Source organism: Eptesicus fuscus, chromosome 7, assembly GCF_027574615.1.
Source record: "Eptesicus fuscus isolate TK198812 chromosome 7, DD_ASM_mEF_20220401, whole genome shotgun sequence".
Taxonomy (NCBI): domain Eukaryota; kingdom Metazoa; phylum Chordata; class Mammalia; order Chiroptera; family Vespertilionidae; genus Eptesicus; species Eptesicus fuscus.
In genome coordinates this window covers 56,500,801-56,523,514 of record NC_072479.1, presented here as the reverse complement: position 1 = coordinate 56,523,514, position 22,714 = coordinate 56,500,801, and the positions used below count along the sequence as shown (strand labels likewise).

Here is a 22,714-nt window from a genome sequence, read left to right as displayed (position 1 = left end):
CAGATGAATTAATTTGAATTTATTTAATCTCTAAGTAAAGTATAAATAATCAATGATAATGAAGGGAGGAACAAAATAGCAAAAGAGAAATTAAAGACGTAATTAATCAGTCTTTGAACACATGAGGGTCAGCTTGTCATATTGGGAGTGTGGGTATTAACTCTCTCCCCCTTTTGACAATTAGGAAAGCTTTTTAACAGTTCTTATTTTTTCCCCTTATATGCTTGAAACATTTTTATAGCAAATCTGATCTCCTTATTGCTCTCCATTTATTGTTTTTTCATGTTTTTCTGTAACTTCCCTCTCAGCACCTTCCTTTCCTCACCCCCTTCATTTCTGTTGTGGATATGGTTTAACAACCCTTTTAAAGTCTTCTATGTAGAGCCCTGCTCAGTGGTTGAGTGTTGACCTATGAACCAGGAGGTCACCACCTTTTGATTCCTGGTCAGGGAACATGCCCTGGTTGCAGGCTTGATCCCCGGTAGGGACTGTGCAGGAGGCAGCCAATCAATGACTCTCTCTCACATTGATGTTTCTCTCTCTCCCTCTCCATTCCTCCCTGAAATCTATAAAATATATTTTTAAAAAAAATCCTATGTAGGGCCCAGTTTTGTCCAGGTTCTATATGGTTACTAGTGATGTATCTGAAAGTTCTCTGCCTAGAATTCTTTGACAGTTTTCTTGCACTCATGAAAGAAAGAGTATTAATTTTACACAGACCATTTGTCTTAAAGAAGGTAAAAGTAAAAAGCCCATGCCTTAGCTGGTTTGGCTCAGTGGATAGAGCATTGGGCGGAGTGAAGGGTCCCAGGTTCAGTTCTGGTCAGGGGCACATGCCTGGATTGCAGGCTCGATCCCCAGTGTGGGGCATAAATAAAAATATGTTAAAAAAAAGAAAAGTGAAAAGCTCATAACCCTGAAACCTATTTTGAAATTTTCCATAGTATGAAGAATTTTCTTTAGTTTGGTGTTCTTTTTTTTTTAACACACACACACACACACACACACACACACACACACACACACACACACATATATGTATTTATTGATTTCAGGGAGAAAGGGAGAGGGAGAGAGAGATAGAAACATCAGTGATGAGCGAGAATCATTGATCGGCTGCCACCTGCATGCTCCCTACTGGGGATTGAGCCCGAAACCCGAGCAATGTGCCCTCGATTGGAATCCAATGTGCCCTCGATTGGAATCGAACCCGGGACCCTCTAGTCTGTAGGCCTACGCTCTATCCACTAAGCCAAACTGGCCAGGGTCTTTAATTTTCTTTTTTAACTGTTTATCCTTTTACTTAAAATTTTGGCTCATGGTTGTAAAAGCAGATGCATGGGAAAGAGGGAAGAAAATTACATAAATATTGCGATTTACTTAATGGTGTATTTGTTCTGTTAAATCCCTAGCATTTACATATTGGGGGGGAGGTTGTTTAAAATGAAAAATTTTAGTTATTATATTACTAGAGGCCCAGTGCACAAATTTGTTCACAGGTGAGGTCCCAAGGGGGTTAGAGGGGAAGGCGGGATGCAATCGGCCCTCCAGGCAAGTGGTGGGACACCCTTGCTGGCATGGGATCCAGATTGGTCCGGTGACATTCACGCAGGTTGTCGGGAGCCCCCTGGTGGCCGCCTTTATATATTTTCTTCCTTGCGGAGTGTCTAGGGAGGGGAAGCAGCTGTAGGCCAACTTCCAGGAGGCCCAGCATCACTGTCAGGATCGTGCCGGTGGCACTGGTCTGTCGGTGCCTAGCTGGTTCTCTGGAGGTTGGACCTTCAGGACTACTGAGGAGTGGCTGCCACCAGGCTGGTAGACTGCCAGGAAGGGTGTGTCAGCTGAGCGGCGCTTCTGCTTTGGGAGCACACTGACCACCAGGGGGCAGCTCCTGCATTGAGCATCTGTCCCTTGGTGGTCAGTGCATGTCATAGGTTACGGTTGTTCTGTCGCTTAGGCTTTTATATATGCAGACTAGAGGTCCGGTGCACAAAATTGGTGCATGGGTAGGGTCCCTAGGCCTGGTAGGCTATCAGGGCTGATCTGTGGGGCGACTGGCGGGGTGATCGGGGGGTACCTGCTGGCACCTACCTTGGCTGGTGCCCTAGTGCTGCCAGCTCTGCCCCCTGCCGCTGCCACCTCCAGTCACCTCTTTTGGTGGGGCAATTTGGGGGGCACCCGCTGCCACCTGCCTTGGCTGGCGCCGCCCACTCGCTGGCCCCACTCCCTGCCGCCACTGCCGGTCGCCTCCCTCGCCAGGCACTCGTAGGCCCCTGCTGGCACCTGCCTTGGCTGGCAGCCTGACCTCGCCCCCTTGCCTGCCTCGCCGCTACCATTTGGGGCCTGTTGGCTGGGGGCAGCTCCTGCATTGAGTGTCTGCCCCCTAGTGGTCAGTGTGTGTCATAGTGACTGGTTGTTCCGCCGGTCTTTCCTCCATTTGGTTGATTGGCATATTAGGGTTTTATTATATAGGATTACTTTTAAAAAATATTTTTTAAAAAAATATATCTTTATTGCCCTAACCGGTTTGGCTCAGTGGATAGAGCGCGGCCTGTGGACTGAAGGGTCCCGGGTTCGATTCTGGTCAAGGGCATGTACCTTGGTTGCTGGCACATCCCCAGTAAGGGGTGTGCAGGAGGCAGCTGATCGATGTTTCTCTCTCATCGATGTTTCTAACTCTCTACCCCTTCCTCTCTGTAAAAAAAAATCAATAAAATGTATTTAAAAAAATATATATATATATATCTTTATTGATTTCAGAGAGGAAGGGAAAGAGAGAAACATCAATGATGAGAGAGAATCATTGATTGGCTGCCTCCTGCACCCCTACTGGGGATCAAGCCCGCAACCTAGATATGTGCCCTTGACCAGAATTGAACCTGGGACCCTTCAGTCTGCAGGCTGATGCTCTATCCACTGAGCCAAACCAGCTAGGGCTTAAAAAAATATTTTTGTTGATTTCAGAGAGGAAGGGAGAGGGAGAAAGAGATAGAGACATTAATGATGAGAGAGAATCATTGATTGGCTGCCTTCTGCACACCCTGCACTGGGGATCAAGTCTGCAACCTAGTCATGTGCCCTGACCAGAATCAAACCTGGTTTATAGGTCGACGCTCAATCACAGCCACACAGCTGGGCTAAATAATTATTTTTAATTGTGGTGAAAAACACATAACATAAAACTTACCTTTGTAACCATTTCAAGTGTACAGTTTCGTGGTAAATAATGTACATTCACATTGTTATGCAACAAATTTCTAGAACTTTTTTGTCTTACAAAACTGAAATGCTCCCTGACCAGTTTTATTCAGTGGTTAGAGCATCAGCCCGCCAACTGAAGGGTCTTGGGTTCTATTCCAGTCAAGGGCACGTACCTCTGTTGCAGGCCTGATTCCTGGCCCTGGTCAGGACGCATGTGGAACGCAGCAGTCGATGTCTCTCTCTCACATCAATGTTTCTCTCTGTCTCTACCCCTCCCTTCCTCTCTTTAAAAATCAATGGAAAAAATATCCTTAAGTAAGGAGTTACAAAACAAAACAAAACAAAACGGAAATGCTGTACCCATTAAAGTCCTCATTTTCCTCTCCTCAGCTTTTGCAACTGTTAATCTGCTTTCTGTTTCTATGGATTTCACTACTTTAGATATGTCATATAAGTAGAATCATGGAATATTGTGACTGGCTTATTCAACTGAGTGTAATGTCCTCAAAGTTCATACATATTAAAGTATGTGACAGAATTTTCTTCCTTTTCAAGGCTGAATACTATTCCATTGTATGCATTTACAATATTTTCTTTACCCATCTGTCTGCATTTGGGCTGTTTCTAGAACCTCTTGTTTATTATGGATAGTGCTGCTGTGAACTTAGGTGTGAATATATCTCTTTGAGATACAGCTTTCAGTTATTTTGGATATCCTATATGATAAAGAGGTGATATGCAAATTGACCATCACTCCAACACAGAAGAGGGCCACCCCCATGGGGACACAAGATGGCTGCCACAAGATGGCCGGCAGGGGAGGGCAGTTGTGGGCGATCAGGCCAGCAGGGGAGGGCAGTTAGGAGGGACCAGACCTGAAAGGGAGGGCAGTTAGGGGTGACCGGGACAGCAGAATAGGGCAGTCGGGGGCGACCAGGCCTGCAGGGAAGGGCAGTTGGGGAGGGACCAGGCTTGCAGGGGAGGGCAGTTGTGGGGAACCAGGCCTGCAGGGGAGGGCAGTTGGGGGTGACCAGGCCGGCAGGGGAGGGCAGTTGGGGGTGACCAGGCTGGCAGGGTAAGGAAGTTAGGGGTGACCGTGCCAGCAGGGGAGGGCAATTGGGGGCAACCAGGCCAGCAGGGGAGGGCAATTAGGGGCAATCGGGCCAGCAGGGGAGCAGTTAGGCGTCAATCAGGCTGGCAGGGGAGTGGTTAGGGGGTGATCAAGCTGGCAGGCAGCCAGCAATCCTGGATTGTGAGAGGGATGTCCCAGATTGGAGAGGGTGCAGGCTGGGCTGAGGGACATGTCCCCACCCCCACCCCGTGCACGAATTTCGTGCACCAAGCCTCTAGTACTAGTATAACCAGAAATAGGATTGCTGGATCTTTTTTTTTTTCTTTTTAAATATATTTTTATTGATTTTTTACAGAGAGGAAGGGAGAGGGATAGAGAGTTAGAAACGTCGATGAGAGAGAAGCATTGATCAGCTGCCTCCTGCACACCCCCCACTGGGGATGTGCCCGCAACCAAGGTACATGCCCTTAACCAGAATCGAACCTGGGATCCTTCAGTCCCTAGGCCAACACTCTATCTATCCAGTGAGCCAAACCGGCTAGGGCAGAATTGCTGGATCTTATGCCAATTCTGTTTTTAATTTTAATTTTTTTATATACTTTTATTGATTTTAAAGAGGAAGGGAGAGGGAGGGAGAGAGAGATAGAAACATCAATGATGAGAGCGAATCATTGATCGGCTACATCCTGCACACCCCCTAGTGGGGATTGAGCCCACAACCCGGGCATGTGCCCTTGAGCAGAATCGAACCCAGGCTTCTTGAGTCCCCAGCCCAAATGCTCTATCCACTGAGCCAAACCTGCTAAGGCTGTTTTTAATTTTTTGAGGAAATACAATAATTTTTTGAAACTTAGCTTTTAGCTTCCATAAACAAATATATATATATATATATATATATATTTTAATATATTTTATTGATTTTTTACAGAGAGGAAGAGAGAGGGATAGAGAGTTAGAAACATCGATGAGAGAGAAACATCGATCAGCTGCCTCTTGCACACCCCCTACTGGGGATGTGCCCGCAACCAAGGTACACATGCCCTTGACCGGAATCGAACCTGGGACCCTTGAGTCCGCAGGCCGACGCTCTATCCACTGAGCCAAACCGGTTTCGGCAACAAATATATTTTTTAAATTCGCATTTTTAGTCCAGCCGGTGTGGCTCAGTGGTTTGAGCTTCAGCCAATGAACCAGGAGGTCATGATCTATTCCCATCAGGGCATATGCCCTGGTTGTGGGCTTGATCCCCAGTGTGGGGAGTGCAGGAGGCAGCTGATCAATGATTCTCTCTCATCATTGATGTTTCTGTCTCTCCTTCACCTTTCCTCTCTGAAATCAATAAAAAAAATATATTTTTTAAAAGTCACATTTTCATACTGTTTTTAGTCAGAATTACATTTCTATCTGATTAGTTTTCTTACAATATTATTTCTAAATTTCTGAACCTAGTGGAGCAAGATCATTAATACTGTTGTAGCTGATCCAGCTGCTTTTATATTATTTGAATCTTGAATATTTGTAAAGTAAGATGCTTAAAACAGATCTCAAGGGTTGACACTTGAAATAGGAATTATTGCCGCTTAGGATTGCACAAGGAAAATCGTTGAAATTTACAGTGTGTTTGAACATGCTTTTTAAAGGTAAATCATTCTTAGTGACTGGTAATTGCTTATCTCCTTGTTTTAATTACTCATACATAAAAGACCACTGAAAGCAAAGATGGCTGTTGCTGGCAAGCATTTCCCACTTTGAAATTAATTAAATGACACCCTTGAGCCCTAGAAATGGCAATTGTCCTGTCATCCCAGACAATGGATATTCTTATCTCTAGCTTATTCAGAAGCATCTTGGTGTAGTGGTAATTAAACTTTTAGTCAAATGCCCGGTCAGAGCTGTCTTTTTTTTTTTTTCTTCCCCCAGAGCTGTCTTAATAAAAGCACTAACATAGCATCATGTCTAGACTTAATTACTGATGGTTCTTTGACTTATTCCTGAAAACATTATGATAACTAATTGACTTAAGTCTTAAATTGGAAATAATGTTTTTATTAATTATAGAGGGAGAAAGAGAGGAAGGGAGAGAGAGAGACACACACACACATAGATGTGAGAGAGAAATATTGATCAACTGTCTCCTGCACGCCCTTACTGGAGATCGTGCCCACAATCAGCGCATGTGCCCTGACTGGGAAGCGAGCCAGTGACTTCTTGGGGACAATGCTCAACTAACTGAGCCACACTAGCTTGGGCTTAAGTTTAAAATTTTTTTATTGCAATAACCAAAATGGAGACATTACAAAGTATTATCCTATATAATAAAGAGGTAATATGCAAATTGACCCTCATGCCCTCACACAAGATGGCCGCCCCCATGTGGTCAAAGATGGCCGGCAGGGGAGGGCAGTTGGGGGTGATCGGGCTGGCAGGAGAGGGCAGTTGGGAGCAATTGGGCCGGCAGGGGAGCAGTTAGGTGTCCATCAGGCTGGCAGGGGAGTGGTTAAGGGGTGATCAGGCTGACAGGCAGCAAGTGGTTGGGAGCCAGCAGTCACGGATTGTGAGAGGGATACCAGATTGGAGAGGGTGCAGGCTCGGCTGAGGGACACCCCCCTCTCCCCCAGTGCACAAATCTCATGCACTGGGCCTCTAGTATCACATAAACTACTTGTGCCTTACCATAAACACTTAAGAAGTAGGCATTTCAACTTAAGAAATAGGCACATGTAATAGGGGTTACATGAAATAGGAATCTTCACTTCCTGCACTTTTTTGGTATTGAAAATGTTTACTCCATGGACTATTTTGGTTTTAATCATTGGTTTGCTTGCAAAGGAATTTGATGCTATTGTAAGTGTTAACAGCCAAGAAATTTGTCCCAAGTATCAAAATGTAACGTATCAAACTTTTAGCAAACTTTTCATTTTATTTAGTTCCCTTAAAGTCTCAATACTACAGATAACATTGTCTAGAACAGTGATGGCAAACCTATGATATGCGTGTCAGCACTGACACGCGTAGCCATTTCTGATGACACGTGGCTGCATGCCGAGGATGAAACATTTGCTGCTCCTGAGGATGAAACATTTGTGACTAGAGTCTTGGAGTTAGTTTTTTCCTCAAAGTGACACACTACCCGAGTTATGCTCAGTTTTTTGGCATAGTTTGGCACACCAAGCTCAAAAGGTTGCCCATCAGTGGTCTAGAACAAGCATGTCAAATTCAAAGGCTAACAGGGGCCAAATAAGGTTTAAGTTTCTGTGGGCCGCAAAAAAACAAAAGCTTCAATCTTCATAGAAATGTAGATTTATTTCAATAGAGACATGCTGAATACAAAGGGCTGAAATAACATAAAATAATAGAGCATTTTAATAAAAATTAATATTTTTTCCTGAACATGAATTTATCAGACACTGAATAACTGCACAGGTTAATAAGTGTAACGCAAGTAAACACATTTTTTTGTTATCTGAAAGCAAAATATTTCCTGTTGCGCACACCAAACAAGTCAGTACAAGACTAACGATGTGGCAATCGGCTATTAAAATATTCGCTGCTAGTATTAGTGGAGAGAAATGGTGCACCTGCGAATAGGCGTGTAAGGGAAATGAATACAACACGATTATATTAATCAATCATTAGCAAATGTTGTAGTTTGTTATTAATAATTATGTATAACAGGATATTGTAAAAATTAAGTTACAAAATTTTTAAAATTTTCTAAAAATATATTTTATTGATTTCAGAGAGAAAGGGCTAGCGGGAGAGAGATGGAAACATCAATGATGAGAATTGATCAGCTGCCTCTTGCACACCCCCTACTGGGGATCGAGCCCACAACCGGGCATGTGTCCTAATCAGGAATCGAACTGTGACCTCCTGGTTCCTAGGTCAGTGCCCAACCACTGAGCCCCGCCAGCCGGGCAAGTTATGAAATTTTTATTAAAACATTTCTTACATACCATTATATTGGCTGGGCTGTAAAAATATTCATTGTGAGACTAGAATTTGACATGCTTACCCTAGGGCAGTGATGGGCAACCTTTTGAGCTTGGTGTGTCAAACTTTGCCAAAAAACTAAGCATAACTCATGTCAAATTCAAAGGCTAACAGGGGCCAAATAAGGTTTAAGTTTCTGTGGGCCGCAAAAAAACAAAAGCTTCAATCTTCATAGAAATATAGATTTATTTCAATAGAGACATGCTGAATACAAAGGGCTGAAATAACATAAAATATTATGTTATTTTGAGGAAAAAACATTATTTCGCGATATTTATAGTTTAAATATCATAAATGTTTCATCCTCAGCATGCGGCCGCCTCAGTGGCCGCGTGTCATCAGAAATGGCACTGACACGCGTGTCAGAGGTTTGCCATCACTGCCCTAGGGGATCGAGCCCACAGCCCGGGCATGTGTCCTGACCAGGAATTGAACCTGTGACCTCTTGGTTCATGGGTCAATACTCAACCACCGAGCCACACCAGCTGGTAGTAGAGTACTGTTTTCTTGAAAAGAAGGTTAAACACATGGGTTTTTTTGCTTTTTAAGTACACTTTTATTGATTTCAGAGAGGAAGGGAGAGGGGGAGAGAGTTAAGCCCACAACTCAGGCATGTGCCCTTGACCGGAATCAGACTCGGGACCCTTCAGTTTCCAGGCTGACGCTCTATCCACTGAACCAAACCAGTTACCGCTAAACATAATGGTTTTAAGGAATCCTAATATCTCTTTTTTTTTCAATTTAATAAATCTTTATTGTTCAGATTATTACAATTGTTCCTCTTTTTTCCCCCATAGCTACCCTCCACCCGGTTCCCACCCCACCCTCTGCCCTTACCCCCCAACCCACTGTCCTCATCCATAGGTGTATGATTTTTGTCCAGTCTCTTCCCACACCCCCACACCTCTTTCTTCCGGTTTGGTGTTTTTTGCTTCTTTGTATTTCAAATCTTTGACTTGATTCTTGCGATCCTCTAGTCTGCTGTTAGATCACTGTATAATATTTTTTATTTCAGTCAGTGTATGCTTAATTTCTTGTTAGTCCTTTTTCATATCCTCGAGGGTCTTGCTAAATTTGTTGGCCTTTTCTAGAAAATTCTTGAAAAACCTTATAACCGTGGTTTTGAACTCTATATCCAGTCATTTGCTTTCCTCCATTTCTTTCATTTGTGATTTGTTTCTTTGTCTCTGCATTTTCGCTGCTTCCCTGAGTTGATAGAGTGGCTTTGTGTGCTAGGTGTCCTATAGAGCCCAGTGGCTCAGCCTCCCCAGTTACCTGAGGTGGACACTCTTGGTGCACCCCTTTGTGGGCTGTGTGTACAGCCTTGTTGTAGTTAAGTCTTGATTGTTGTTGGTATCACTGGGAGGAATTGATCTTCAGGCCAATTGGCTGTGAGGATCAGCTGTGTTTGTGCTGGAAGAACTTCTGTGCTGGAGACACCCTTATGAGACAAGACTTACAAAAGCCTCTGTGCTCAGCTTGGATGGGACGGAGTCTCGGTGTGAAGCAGATAGCATTGGTTTCCCTGTCAGCCCTGCCCTAAGAGGCCCCTGAGTCTTAGTGTCCTGTGGTAATTGCTGCACGCACCTCTTGAGAGAAAGCTGCCCTCGAGTTTCGCCTGCTGCCAGACAGTCCAGTTTCTCCCCGAATGAGTTTGGGTCCCCAGAGCCTCTTCCGGAACTGGAGTTCAGCGCAGTCAGGAGCTTTTGTCTGCCTCTTGCTTGAGAAAGCCAGCCGAGTACTCAGCTGCCCACCCTCTCCGTGTGCGCGTCTCAGTACCTCTGCCTTCTACAGCTCCTCTGAGTCTCAGTGTGCTTTTCTCTTTCCTTCTAGTTGTAGAATTTCCACTCAGCCAGCTTTCCTGTGGTTCTGGGTGATGTCTGTTTTGTCTTTTAGTTGTAGTTTTGAAATTGTTGTGCGAGGCAGCAGTTTAGGTGTTTACCTATGCCGCCATCTTGGTTTCTCTCCTAATATTTCTTTGTTTCTCTCTTTCTTAATTATGCCCTGTCCTGAGTTAACATTCTTATGTTTCAATAAAATGGAGAAAGGTTTGCCTCTTCCCAGTTGATCTGGACAAGGGAAAGCTTTGGGGGTTAATGAATTGCATCTCTAAATTTAATGGACTTAGGTTAGTTTGGAAAATAGATCAAGAAAATAATTTGATTATCTGTACCATGGTTTTTCTTGTTTGTTTCAAATTAAATTATAGTTTACATTCAATATTATTTTTTTAAATGTATTTTATTGATTTTTTACAGAGAGGAAGGGAGAGGGATAGAGAGAAACATCGATCAGTTGCCTCTTGCACACTCCCTACTGGGGATGTGCCTGCAACCAAGGTACATGCCCTTGACAGGAATCGAACCTGGGACCTTTCAGTCCGCAGGCTGACGCTCTATTCACTAAGCCAAACCAGTTAGGGCACATTCAATATTATTTTCAGGTATAACCACAGTTTTGTCTTATCTTGATTCTAAAAACCTGTTGTAGATAGCTGGATCTACAGTTTTCATAAATTTCTCTTCTGAAGGTAATTTGGGGTAAATAATTTTTGGTGATACTAACTAGCATCCTAACTAGCCTTATCTGCTGAGCTATTTGAGCTAATTTCAAAAGATAAATTCTCCATCCCCACTAGGGGCAGTTTCTAATCAGTAACACAGTTTTTAAAGCAGGTTGATCAAACAAAATAGTGTTGTATATCTTTTCCTTTAAAAAAAATTTTTTTTATTGTTGATAGTATTACAGATGTCCCCCATTACCCCACCCCCTTCGCCCCTCTCCATCCAGCTCTTGCGCACACACCCTCCCCCCCCCCCCCCCACACACACACACAGACAGGCCTTCACCACACTATTGTCTGTGTCCATGGGCTATGCATATAAGTACAAGTTCTTTGGTTTATCTCTTCCCACCCCCCTCCCCCCAATATGTCAGTTTGTTCCATGCCTTGATGCCTCTGGACTTATTTTGTTGGTCAATTTATTTTGTTCATTAGATTCCACAAATAAGTGACATCATGTAATATTTGTCTTTCTTTGACTGGCTTATTTCACTTAGCATAATAATCTCTGGGTCCCATCCATGTTGTCTCAAAGGGCTCTTGTATATCTTATTCCATGATTTCTCACGGTGTGATTTTCCCACAAGACATTTTGCTAATGTTAACTAGAATGTGTTGAATATTTGTTATGTGACAGATATTACACTAAGCACCTTACATTTATTTCATTTGTTTTTCATGATAACTTTATGAGATTAATAATATGAGAAGTTACTTGCTCACTGTTAAAAGCTACTCAAATGGTGGTGCAGGAACTCATATTTAGGTCTGTTTTTACTTCAGAACTTGTTCTTAACCCTGTACTCCAATAATATCCAGTTTTAGCTCTGCCAATATGAAAGTCAAAACATTTTAGTTAAATTTATTTTAATGCCATAAGCTCATACTTAGAAGTGGTAGAGTGAGCAGGAAGGCACAAGAAGAGCTTATTATTAGGCATAGTAACTCAAAAGTATGTTTATGAACTGAAAAAAGTAGAGATTAGGTACCGAAGTATAATCAAGAGCCTAGATTTTAGATGGTGAGTTTGATCTACTGCACTTATTACTTAGTTCCCTTCTTTATAGAATAGGTAAAACAAAGCAGACCAACTCAACACTCCATTTATAGAAATCTTAAATATGGAGAGTCATTAACTTATTTACAAGGTGCTTTTGTAGGTGAATACTTATTCATAGATGTTTTGAAAACCTGAGAAGAATGCTATCTGCTCCTCTAAAACCTTATGTTTATCCACTGGCCTAGAGCAGTTTTTTAAAATGTCAAATGTAATCAACCCATAAAATCAATAGTGCTAAGGGAAAAGAAACGAAGTAGAGTGTAGAAAATTTAAGAATACATTGTTTATCATAAAGGTAAGCATTGTTTATGAAACTTTTGTTTCAGTTTTATGTACTAGGTCACAGTGTAAAATGTATTTTTTACTTTGGGTTGCAGTTTTGTTTTGTTTGTGTGTGTGTGTGTGTGTGTTTTGTTTTTGTTTTTTGTAGATATATTTTTATTGATTTCAAAGAAGAAGGGAGAGGGAGAAAGAGATAGAAACATAAATGATGATAATCATTGATCAGCTGCCTCCTGCATGCCCCACACTGAGTCCACAACGTGGGCATATGCCCTGATTGGAAATCGAATGGTGACCTCCTGTTTCATAGGTTGATGCTCAACCATGCCGGCCGGGCTGGGTTTCAGGTTTTACAAGTTTGAAAAACACTGGCCTAGACCTTTATAATTATCTATTTTAATTTATTGAGGACAAAAATTAGTGATTTCATTCACTTTTTATCTTAAAAAGCAAATAACATCAAAAGACGTAACAGAATGTATGTATGCTTTATATTTTTTTCCTTTTTCTACCATTCTGAAAAGGATCCAATTCCAAATCAAAACTTGCCTGAGGGTATAGCTAGCTCTTACCTCTCCTCATTGTGTCAAAACTTATAATGTATACTAGGTAGGTACTATTCCCTGCTGAATATTCTGCACAATTTTCTGCTCATTTGAGGAAGTTTTCCCTCTTACATTTTGTATGATTTCTAGTTTGGAATACCTTAAAGTCTTATTTTTAGTTCTATTTGGTTGCTTCCATAGTAGTTTAACTCAGGGAATGAATAAGAGATTTGTTGGACATATTTCTGTAGCAGTATTTACCTTTATCTCATTCTTTTAATGAATGTATAGTAGTCCATTGCATAAGGTTATAATTTATTTAGTGCCTCAATGGTGTACATTTTGATTGTTTCCAGTTTTTTCGTGTTACACAAAACACTACTGTCATATATTTGTATACTATAGGACTGCTGGTTCAAAGTGGAATTACTTGGATGGTGTGCATTTAAAATTTTAATATTGCCAAGTTGGCCTTCAAAAAGGTTGTTCTATATGTCACTACCTATATATAAAAATGCCTATTTCCCCATACCTTTGCTGATGCTGTGCATTATTAGAGTTTTAACTTTTTGTAATCTGGTGAAATTTTACAAAAGTCCAGCATAGATCTGCATTTTAAAAATTGCGTGAGATTGACTATGCTTTCATAAATTTAATTGGCTCTTTGTATTTTCTTTTTTTTGTTAATCCTCACCCAAGGATATTTTTTCCATTGATTTTTAGAGAGTGGAAGGAGGAAGGGAGGATGGTAAGGAGAGAGAAACGTTGATTGGTTGCCTCCCACACATGTCCCGACCAGGGCTAGGAATCGAACTTCAGACCCTCTGGTGTGAGGGCCAATGCTCTAACCACTTAGCAATGCCAGCCAAGGTGGCTCTTTGTATTTTCAGTGACAATTCTTGAGATTTCAAGTATGGGTGATATCATTGAATGTGACTTCAAAGCTTTGAAGAAATGGTGCTATAAAAAATACAGTCACTGAGATGCTTGCAGCTGTGATGACCTCCCCTCTTTCCCACTTTGACCTTTTCTTTACTCTTACTTTCAGGTGATCATGGAGCTCAGCTTGGCCTCCATGGGGCTGGTGGTGATGGAATACATGATGACACAGCAGGAGGAGAGGAAGGAGAGAATAGCCCAGATCCCCAACCACAAGCTGGTCGGAGGACCCGGCGGGAAGCATGCACCTGCCCCTACTGTAAAGACAGTGAAGGAAGGTAAGTTGACTAAGCCAGTATCTTAAGAGTATTTAAAAAATTTGGAGGTAAGAAGAGGTTGATTTTTTTTTTTTTTCATTTAAGACTTGGCAATGTTGCAGAGGGATGAGAGATAACAAAATACATTTCATTGGTCATATTATAGGATCTTGGTTCCAGCTCTGATCCTTTTATTGATTCTTAAGACCTTGGGCCTTAATAGGTGCCTGCTTTCTCTTAGAGATAAGGAAATCAGATGGAGCCAGCTGGTCTAATGATTGTTACCATATGTCTATATTGAGATGGTTTTAACAAGGTTGCTTTGTAAAACAGCCTTGCAAAGAAATGAAAAAGCTACACTAATGTGTTTTTACAATGGCTTGTGAGAATAAGAGTTTTCCAGAGTCTTATTTTCCTTCAAAATAAACAAAAATGCTTAGTTCAGATAGAAAATTCTTCCATCAGGGACCCTAACATGTCCTGCAGAACAAAGTTCTGACAATTTTCTCATTAGTAATACCTACTATTCAGTATTATCTCTGGAGAGTTTCAAGTTCTATTTTTTTCTTTCAAGTCACTTTTTTTTTTTTTTAATAAATATGTTTTATTGATTTTAGAGAGAGAGGAAGGGGGGAGGGGAGAGAGAGAGAGAGAAACATCCATAAGAGAAACATGGTTCCGATGCCTCTTGCACACGCCCAGGCTGCAGGCTTCATTCCCAGCCTGGGTGTGGGCTCTGACCAGGAATCAAACTGGTGATCTTTTGGTTCGTGAGATGACACTCAACCAACTGAGCCACTCCAGCTGGGAAAGTCACTGCTTTTGAGAGAATAGAAAGTTACATAGTTGATTAAATGCCTTTGAAAAAGAAAATCTGTTAAAGTTTTGTCCCGTCCTAGCTAGTTTGCTCAGTGGTTAGAGTGTCAGCCTGTGGACTGAAGGGTCATGGGTTCAATTCCAATCAAGGGCATGTACCTCAGTTGCAGGCTCTCGATCCCCAGCCTTGTTTGGGATACGTACAGGAGGCAACTAATCGATGTTTCTCTCTCTCTGTCTCTCCCCCTCCCTTCCACTGTCTCTAAAAAATCATTGATGAAAAAAATATCCTTGGGAGAGGATTAACAAAACCCCAAAGTTTTGTCCCAATAAAAATAAGCACAAAAGTAAAAAATGTACTAAAAACAAAAATAATTAGTTATTTGTAGGTTAACACTACATTACAGGAAAAACCTGAATTAAAGCAGTGAGTATGCCCACACTGGTGTTCTCAGTGGTTAGAATGTCGACCTGCACACTGGAAGGTTGTGGGTTCGATTCCCAGTCGAGGGCATGTACCTGGGTCCCAGTTGGGGTGTGTTTGAGAGGCAACCAATTGATGTGTCTCTCTCACATTGATGTTGTGTCTCCCCTTATCCCTCCTTTAGAAACAATGGGAAAAAATCCTCTGGTGAGGATTACTTAAAAAAAAAAAAAAAGCACTGAGTACAACAGTGTTTGTCTTTAACAAAGCTTAAAGTGGATTTAAAGTTTTGAAGGAACTTCTCAGAGTTCCACCTAAGAGTGATTTTTATCTTCTCTTATATATCCTATATAATAATCCTGTATAATAAAGAGCTAATATGCAAATGGTCATCATGCCCTCACGCCTTAATTGCTCAGATACTCCACACTGGGGAGAGAGGAATGGGGACCAGCCACGCTGCGGCCCGGGAGAGGGACAAGTCTCCCGCCCCGAAGTCCCAGGTGCCAGCGGCTGCGCCTGCGCCTACTGCCTGGGAGAGAGACAAGCTGCACACCCTGCAGTCCCCTGTGGCTGCGGCCAGCCCGGGTTCTGGGTGCCTGCGGCTGGCCAGAGGGAGGGAAGCCCAGGTCCCGGGTGCAGGGTGAGACAGGGGCGATCAGGCCAGCAGGGGAGCAGTTGGGGGCGATCAGGCAGGCAGGCAGAGGTGGTTAGGGCAGGCAGGCAGGCAGGCAGCGGTTAGGAGCCAGTGGTCCCAGATTTCGAGAGGCAGTCCGACATCCCCCGAGGGGTCCCGGATTGGAGAGGGTGCAGGCCGGGCTGAGGAACACCCCCCCCCCATGCATGAATTTCAAGCACCAGGCCTCTAGTTATATATATAAAGGCCTAATATGCAAATTGTCCCCTCAGGAGTTTGACCGGGAGTTTGATCGTTCACTATGACATGCGCTGACCACCAGGAGGTGGTGCGAAACAAAGGGAGCCCCTGGCCAGCAGCTGGAAGACTCTGATCACTGGCCAGGCCTAGGGACCCTACCCATTCACGAATTTCATGCACCGGGCCTCTAGTTTTTATTATGTTTCTTTCCTTCTGCTAATATGTGCTGCTAAAACCAAAAAAAAAGTCCCTCTTGGAAATCTCCCCAATGCCCACTAATGGATCACACATGGAACAAATTGGTTTGCAAAAACATTTCAGAGCTGATTCCAGAGAGGAGCTTAGGATCTGCTCCATACAGGGAATAATTTTTTACAAACCTTGAATTAGTTAGGATTCTTATCCCCTCTTTAACTTCTAATCAGTCCATCTTCCTTTTCCACTGAGCTCTCTGATATTGCTTCAGCTTTTCAGCTGTTAATCTTCACCATTTGGCTCTTGACTTTATTTTAGGAAAAAGCTCTACAGGTGTAAAATATTTTCCTTAACCAAGTGCTTAAATGGAGAAACCCTTTGCTTATAAATACATTCCTAGCAAAAAAATACCACCACACTCACAGTAGTTCCTGTGGAAAATGCTTGTATTGAGATTTAACTTCTTGCAAAATACCAAAAAACAGCCCCACAGACTTCACAAATCACTGTGAGAATGATTATTTCTTCAAACATCAAAATTGAATTAAGGAACAGGAAAGCAGAAAAGAGCAAATGTCTGGTAGAGAGGAAACCTACAGCTTGAATTTTGGGTATTAAGAACCAGAATCAACTAAAGATTTATATTTTGATACTAAAGATTAAAAAAAAGTTCTAGTTAGTTTTGAATGGGTCGGGTAATTGCTGTTGACACTTTGTGGTACTTTCATTTTGAATCTTTAGAATGAATGATGAATACTTTATATTCTCACTTACAGGGGCTCTGGGGATCCTGGCAAAAAGAAACAGCACATTTGCCACATTCAAGGCTGTGGCAAAGTATATGGCAAGACCTCGCACCTACGGGCACACTTGCGCTGGCACACTGGCGAGAGACCATTCATGTGTACCTGGTCATACTGTGGGAAACGCTTCACGCGTTCGGATGAGCTGCAGAGGCACAAACGCACACACACAGGTGAGTAAGAGCCTGGTGAAGAAAGAAATAGTAATAGACCAGAATGGAAAGGCACAAAATATACCTATGAAATAACTAAAAATGCTGAGCAACTTACGATTGAAACTAAATGGATGGATCACAAATGGAATTGGAGTTAATCTGGAAAACCTTTAAGAAGGAAGGAGCCCTGGCCAGTTTGGCTCAGTGGATGGAGCATTGGCCTGTGGACTGAATGGTCCTAGGTTCGATTCTGGTCGAGGGCACATGCCTGGATTGTGGGCTCGATCCCCTCTGTGGGGCATGCAGGAGGCAGCTGATCGATGATTCTTTCTCATCATTGATGTTTCTCTCTCTTTTCCTCACTGAAGTCGATGAAAATATATTTAAAAAAGGGAAGGAGCTGCCCAGCTGGTGTGGCTCAGAATACATGCCTGATGCTCCTTAATAACAATGAAATGACATTATGAATACATGGGAATGATAGCCCAGAACAACCTAGAATACATGCCTTGGTTGAAGTCTTTTTCTTCCTTTCTTTTTTTTTTAATTCTCACCTGAGGATATTTTTTCCCCATTGCTTTAAGAGAGAGTGGGAGGGAGGGAGAGGGAAGAAAACCCACCAATGTTGAGAGAGACACCTTAACTGATTGCCTCTGGCACTCGCCCTGACTGGGGGCGGGGAGGAATCCGAAACCCAGGTACATGCCCTTGACCAGGAATCAAACCTGTCACCCTTCAGTACAGTGGCTGATGTTCTAACCACTGAGAAACACTGGCCAGGGCTGGGTTGCATTCTTGAATCCCTGGTGGGGGGCGTGTAGTTGATCTCTATGTTTCTCTCATTGATGTTTCTATCTTCCTCTCTCTGAAATCAATAAAAAAAAAACCCCACACATTTTTAAAATGATAAAATAAATTTTTTTAAAAAGAACAAAGGAGTTGAGTGGAATTTTGGAGGATCCCATTACTCTTTTTAGTCTAAGTCTGCCATTCATTTTTGCTCTAGTCCTTCCCTTCTGAGTACCAACCTTCCCTCTCTCCGTCCCTTCCTTCTTTTTTTGTTTTTCATTTTTTATTCCTCTCCTCCTTGGTACCAGAAAGTCAAATCTCCTTTGAAAACAATCCCTCTGTCTCTATTCAGAGTTACCTGGTTTGGGCAGGATTGATCCCGTTCCCACCTCCAGGAATGGGCCATGATTGGCTTAAACCAGTCATTGTATCCCTTCCCCACAGGATGTTTGGTTCAGGCGGTGGGCAATTAAGCTTGTCCAGGAAAAATGAAACTTTGGACTTATGCTGGGCATTCAGGGCCACAGACACTTTCTTCTTGTGTTTGTGGTGTGAAGAAGATGTATGGCCAGGAACTGCTACTCCCCAACCCTTACCTATTTTCCTTCCTCCAAAAAGCAAAAGATACTCATCAGGTTTTTCTTTCTTTTTTCACCTTCTAAAATTGGCCTAATAGTCTGGCTTATAAAGTTTGAAAGCAGTAATTGGACAAGGTACCCCCTATATCCTGAGATATTTGTTTCTTATACTCTTTCTTCTTTTTTTTTTTCCACTTAGGTGAGAAGAAATTTGCCTGCCCTGAGTGTCCCAAGCGCTTCATGAGGAGTGACCACCTGTCAAAGCATATCAAGACCCATCAGAATAAGAAGGGAGGCACAGGCGTAGCCCTGAGTGTGGGCACTTTGCCCCTGGACAGTGGGGCTGGTTCAGAAAGCAGTGGTGCTGCCACTTCTTCGGCCCTTATTACCACCAATATGGTAGCTATGGAGGCCATCTGTCCAGAGGGTATTGCCCGTCTTGCCAACAGTGGCATCAATGTCATGCAGGTGGCAGATCTTCAGTCCATTAATATCAGTGGCAATGGCTTCTGAGAGCAGGCACCCAGGGCCAGAGACATATGGGCTATACCCATTAACCCTGGGATGCAAGGTAGCATGGGTCCAAGAGACATGTGGGAGAGAGAGCCATGAGGCATTAAAATGCATGGTGGTGGGAAGAATTGGGGGAGGGGATACAAGAGAAGAGATGGGGTCCTGGCACTCACCTATATCATCAGTACCTCCTTGAGGTGGGAAACAGTGAAAATTCTGTGGGTGCCACCCTTTGATGAGCATTTGTTTGACCCCAGTTTCTTACATTTCTTACCCCAACCTCCCTGTCCTGTGTTTCCCTTCTCAACTCCCTCATGATGGATTTCCCCCTTTCCTAAAGCCATCATGCCTTGATAAATATATATGATCATTGAAATACTTTTTAACAAAAAAACAGATTCTATATTATATATATATATATATAAAAGATATATAGAGATGCATTTGCAGGGGTTGGCTGGGAGGAGCAAAGAGACCATTCTGTGACCAAAATACCTTGGTCATTTTTTTTTATATTGCCTTATTTCCTTATGGCTAAGCCTTGTGACACATTAAGCTTTTATAGATGTTGTCTTGGCTTTCCACGTAGATTAAGCACCCATATGCTCTGCTTTTAGTTTATATATACATACATAATGTTTTTCCTTAATTTTGTCTTTTTATTTGGGATCAGCTTCTTGCACTCCTTTCTAGGCTCAATCCTTTCTGTCTCCCTTTCTCTCACCTGATCATTTCATGTTTTTGGTAGTGATCCCTGGATGAGGCACTTCTGTGAATCTTTTAAAGTCATTAGTCCCAGCAGCAGAATAGAGAAACCTTGAAGCCCAGGATGATGCTTGAAGTAACTGTGGAGAGAGTGTTCAAAATACTACTGACGCAGGTACCCTCTTGGTGCTGAAGAGTCAAAGGCACCTCTCTGTCAGCTGCTCTAAGCATCAAGAATCAAAAGTATTTCTATGTAATTGTACAAGAGACCCTTTGAGGGTTAAAATTTGGGATTAGTTTGAATAAACTATCAAAAGATGGTCAGATAATAGGTGGGGGCTTTTAATAGGAAAACGATGTGCTCAGAAGTGGAAGTGACTCATAATAGTCCAGTTCAGAAGTTAGGGGAGTATTTGGACTTTGTACAGCTGTCTTCCAAGGTGGCTGTAAGCTTTGATTTCACATAAACTTCTGAGTTCACATTCTGAAAGGAAGTACATTTCCTCTTTTGAACATCCCCAGTAGATTCTTTTTCATTATGTTATTAAGGAGCATCAGGCAATGAATCTGTTTCAGGTTTCCATTCTGCAGAACTCCAGAGCATGTACTAGTGGCAAGGCAGTAGTCCTTTGATCTTTTCCCTTAACTCTTCCTTGGGTGGTTCCTAAGGGAAAAGGAAGCACATGATCATGGGAATGATAGCCCAGAACAAAAATAAATCTTGTCTTACCACTGTGGTTTATAGGAGAGATTGGGAGAAACTATCCTGCTTTCTTCATGGCCTGATTCCTGAAGAGACTGATCCAAAAATTATAGCGGCAGGGAACTCAGTGCATTTGGTACTGAGATTTAAATGCAACCAGAGTTGTCCTCAAGGCCCAGCCATTAAAACATCGTCTCTCTTGACCTTCTGGTATCTTGTCAGAGGGCTTTTCACTGTGAGGAAGTGTGGAAATGGCTGTGTGTATGTGTGTAATCTGTTAGGTTGGGGATAGGTTTTCTGTTAGCCATTACTAAGAGACCTGCAATAAAAATTACCCTGATCTGATAGTGAAATGTTTGTGTATGACCATGTGTGAATGTGTGTTTGTGCCTGTATATATCTACACACAGATGAGAAATTATATTTAAAATTGTTGGAAAATAAATCAAATTCAGATCAAAATGCCTTTCAGGCCCATTACCTAGAAATCTATTTTAAAACCTGGGTATGTTCCTGAGGTCATTACTTTGCTTATGCTAATAAATTAGTTACAATTATGAATGGGGGATATTCTACTGCACTTTTAAAAAAGAAGAAACTATTTTTTGTGTTTGAAAGAGAAACCATCTATAGCAGAATCTTAGTTCCTTTCATAAATATTTTTACCTTGACTACAAATAGATGATGCTATGATTTCACTATATATTTTTATAAAATCTATCTGAATTAGGGTTTGGGTAAGTTTGTGTTAATGTTTAACCTGAAGTACAATAACTGTTAATATTCTAAACAATAGTTCACTCCATTTGGTTATTTCTCTGAAGACTTAATACTGTTTTTAACACTCAGGAACCATTGCAAGGAACTTTCCCCAGATCAGATTTTGTTAATACTAAAGTAAAAGTTACCCATGACCAACCACATGTCTTACCCTTTTTTCCTTGAAAGGTAGAACTCAGAACCTGTTATTTGATGTCTGTAATCATGTACATAGGCATCTTTTGGAGGAAAAGGGCAGGACAGCTCACTGGAGTTTGCAGTATTTTACTAGAGCATTTCAAGAAATGGAATCTTCCCCAGTAAGAAATTACTAGAGACAAACTAGCTTAATGAAGCTAAGAAACACAAGCTTTTAGAACATTATTTTGATGAAGTTTCTCTCTGGGGTAGAATGTTGACTTACCCTCCCCCCTTTCATTAGCATTACTGAGTGAATTTACATCCAGTTCTTTGCACTTGCTCTAGTCTCACCAAGGAAGCTCCAGATCCAGTATCTTGTTTGGCCCCACAACTGAAGTAGCTTTTGCTTTTGTCTCCCAGCAGCAGTGAGCCACTCAGTCTTTTCCACAGGAAATTAGGAGCCTACATTCCTTGAGTCAGGAGCTTATTGCTGAAAATCCCTTTCCCTGAACTTTTGGCCAGCAGAAATAAATGTGACTGACAGGCATATTCTAAAAATTTTACATGAGTTCCTTTTTTATTTAACTTTTTTAAATGACCAAACTGTGCAGGGCAGGGCATGCCCAAAGGAGTGGTAACATGGTAGCACTCATTCCCTTGTCCTTTCAGGTTGCCCATTCACTTTGCTTATCATTTGACTGTCTCACTTTTTACCCAGAGCAGTGACAACCCATCTTCTTCAGGGACCTCCCAGCAGGCACCATGTTTGTAGGTGCTATACAGAATGAAATTAAATGGATATTTCTAAGCCTGGTTCAGAATAAATAGAACCTTTTATCCCAGAAAGTATAGACTGCAGTGTGGGGTAAAGATTATGATTGGGGGAGGGTTAGAGACAAAAGCTGTAAATTACTATGGCTGATTGATTTATTTCTACTATATACATATATATTTTTTGCTTTTGTATATCCTATATAGGAAACAGCATTGTATTTTTTTAACAAATCTGAGAAAGCACTATGAACTGCAGATGTTTGACTTTCAGAATATATTTTGTATTAATATCTTCACATTGTGTGAATACTGGAAGCTGCAGATCTTTGCTAGGACGCAATAAATTTATATACTTTTTGAGGGGTTCTTCTGAGGATATTAATCAAGCCCCTGTTACGCTTTGGGGGAGCCCTGGTGCTACTTGCTTAAAGTTTTCATTCAATTGTAAGTACCCTGATGCCTTTTGGACCTTGGGATCAGATCAAACGAGTTTTGGAGATCTAGGTACCAAGGAAATGAGGATAGTCTAGCTGCCTCAAATGAGGTGCCCTTTGCATAGCTCTCCTTGCC

At 42.1% G+C, this 22,714-nt stretch overlaps 1 protein-coding gene across 2 annotated transcripts in view; it reads left to right on the top strand.

Annotated features, from left to right (window-relative positions):
• Nucleotides 1–22,501, top strand: part of SP1 (Sp1 transcription factor) — a 31,093-nt gene extending 8,592 nt beyond the window's left edge. For both annotated transcript variants that reach the window (XM_008140755.3, XM_054719039.1), the window contains exons 4-6: nt 13,765–13,933; nt 17,001–17,200; nt 18,749–22,501. In XM_008140755.3, coding sequence (XP_008138977.2) covers nt 13,765–13,933; nt 17,001–17,200; nt 18,749–19,062 — 683 coding nt within the window. In that variant the 3' untranslated portion in view covers nt 19,063–22,501. The remainder of the gene's footprint in view (nt 1–13,764; nt 13,934–17,000; nt 17,201–18,748) is intronic.
• The last annotated feature ends 213 nt before the right edge of the window (nt 22,502–22,714 follow it).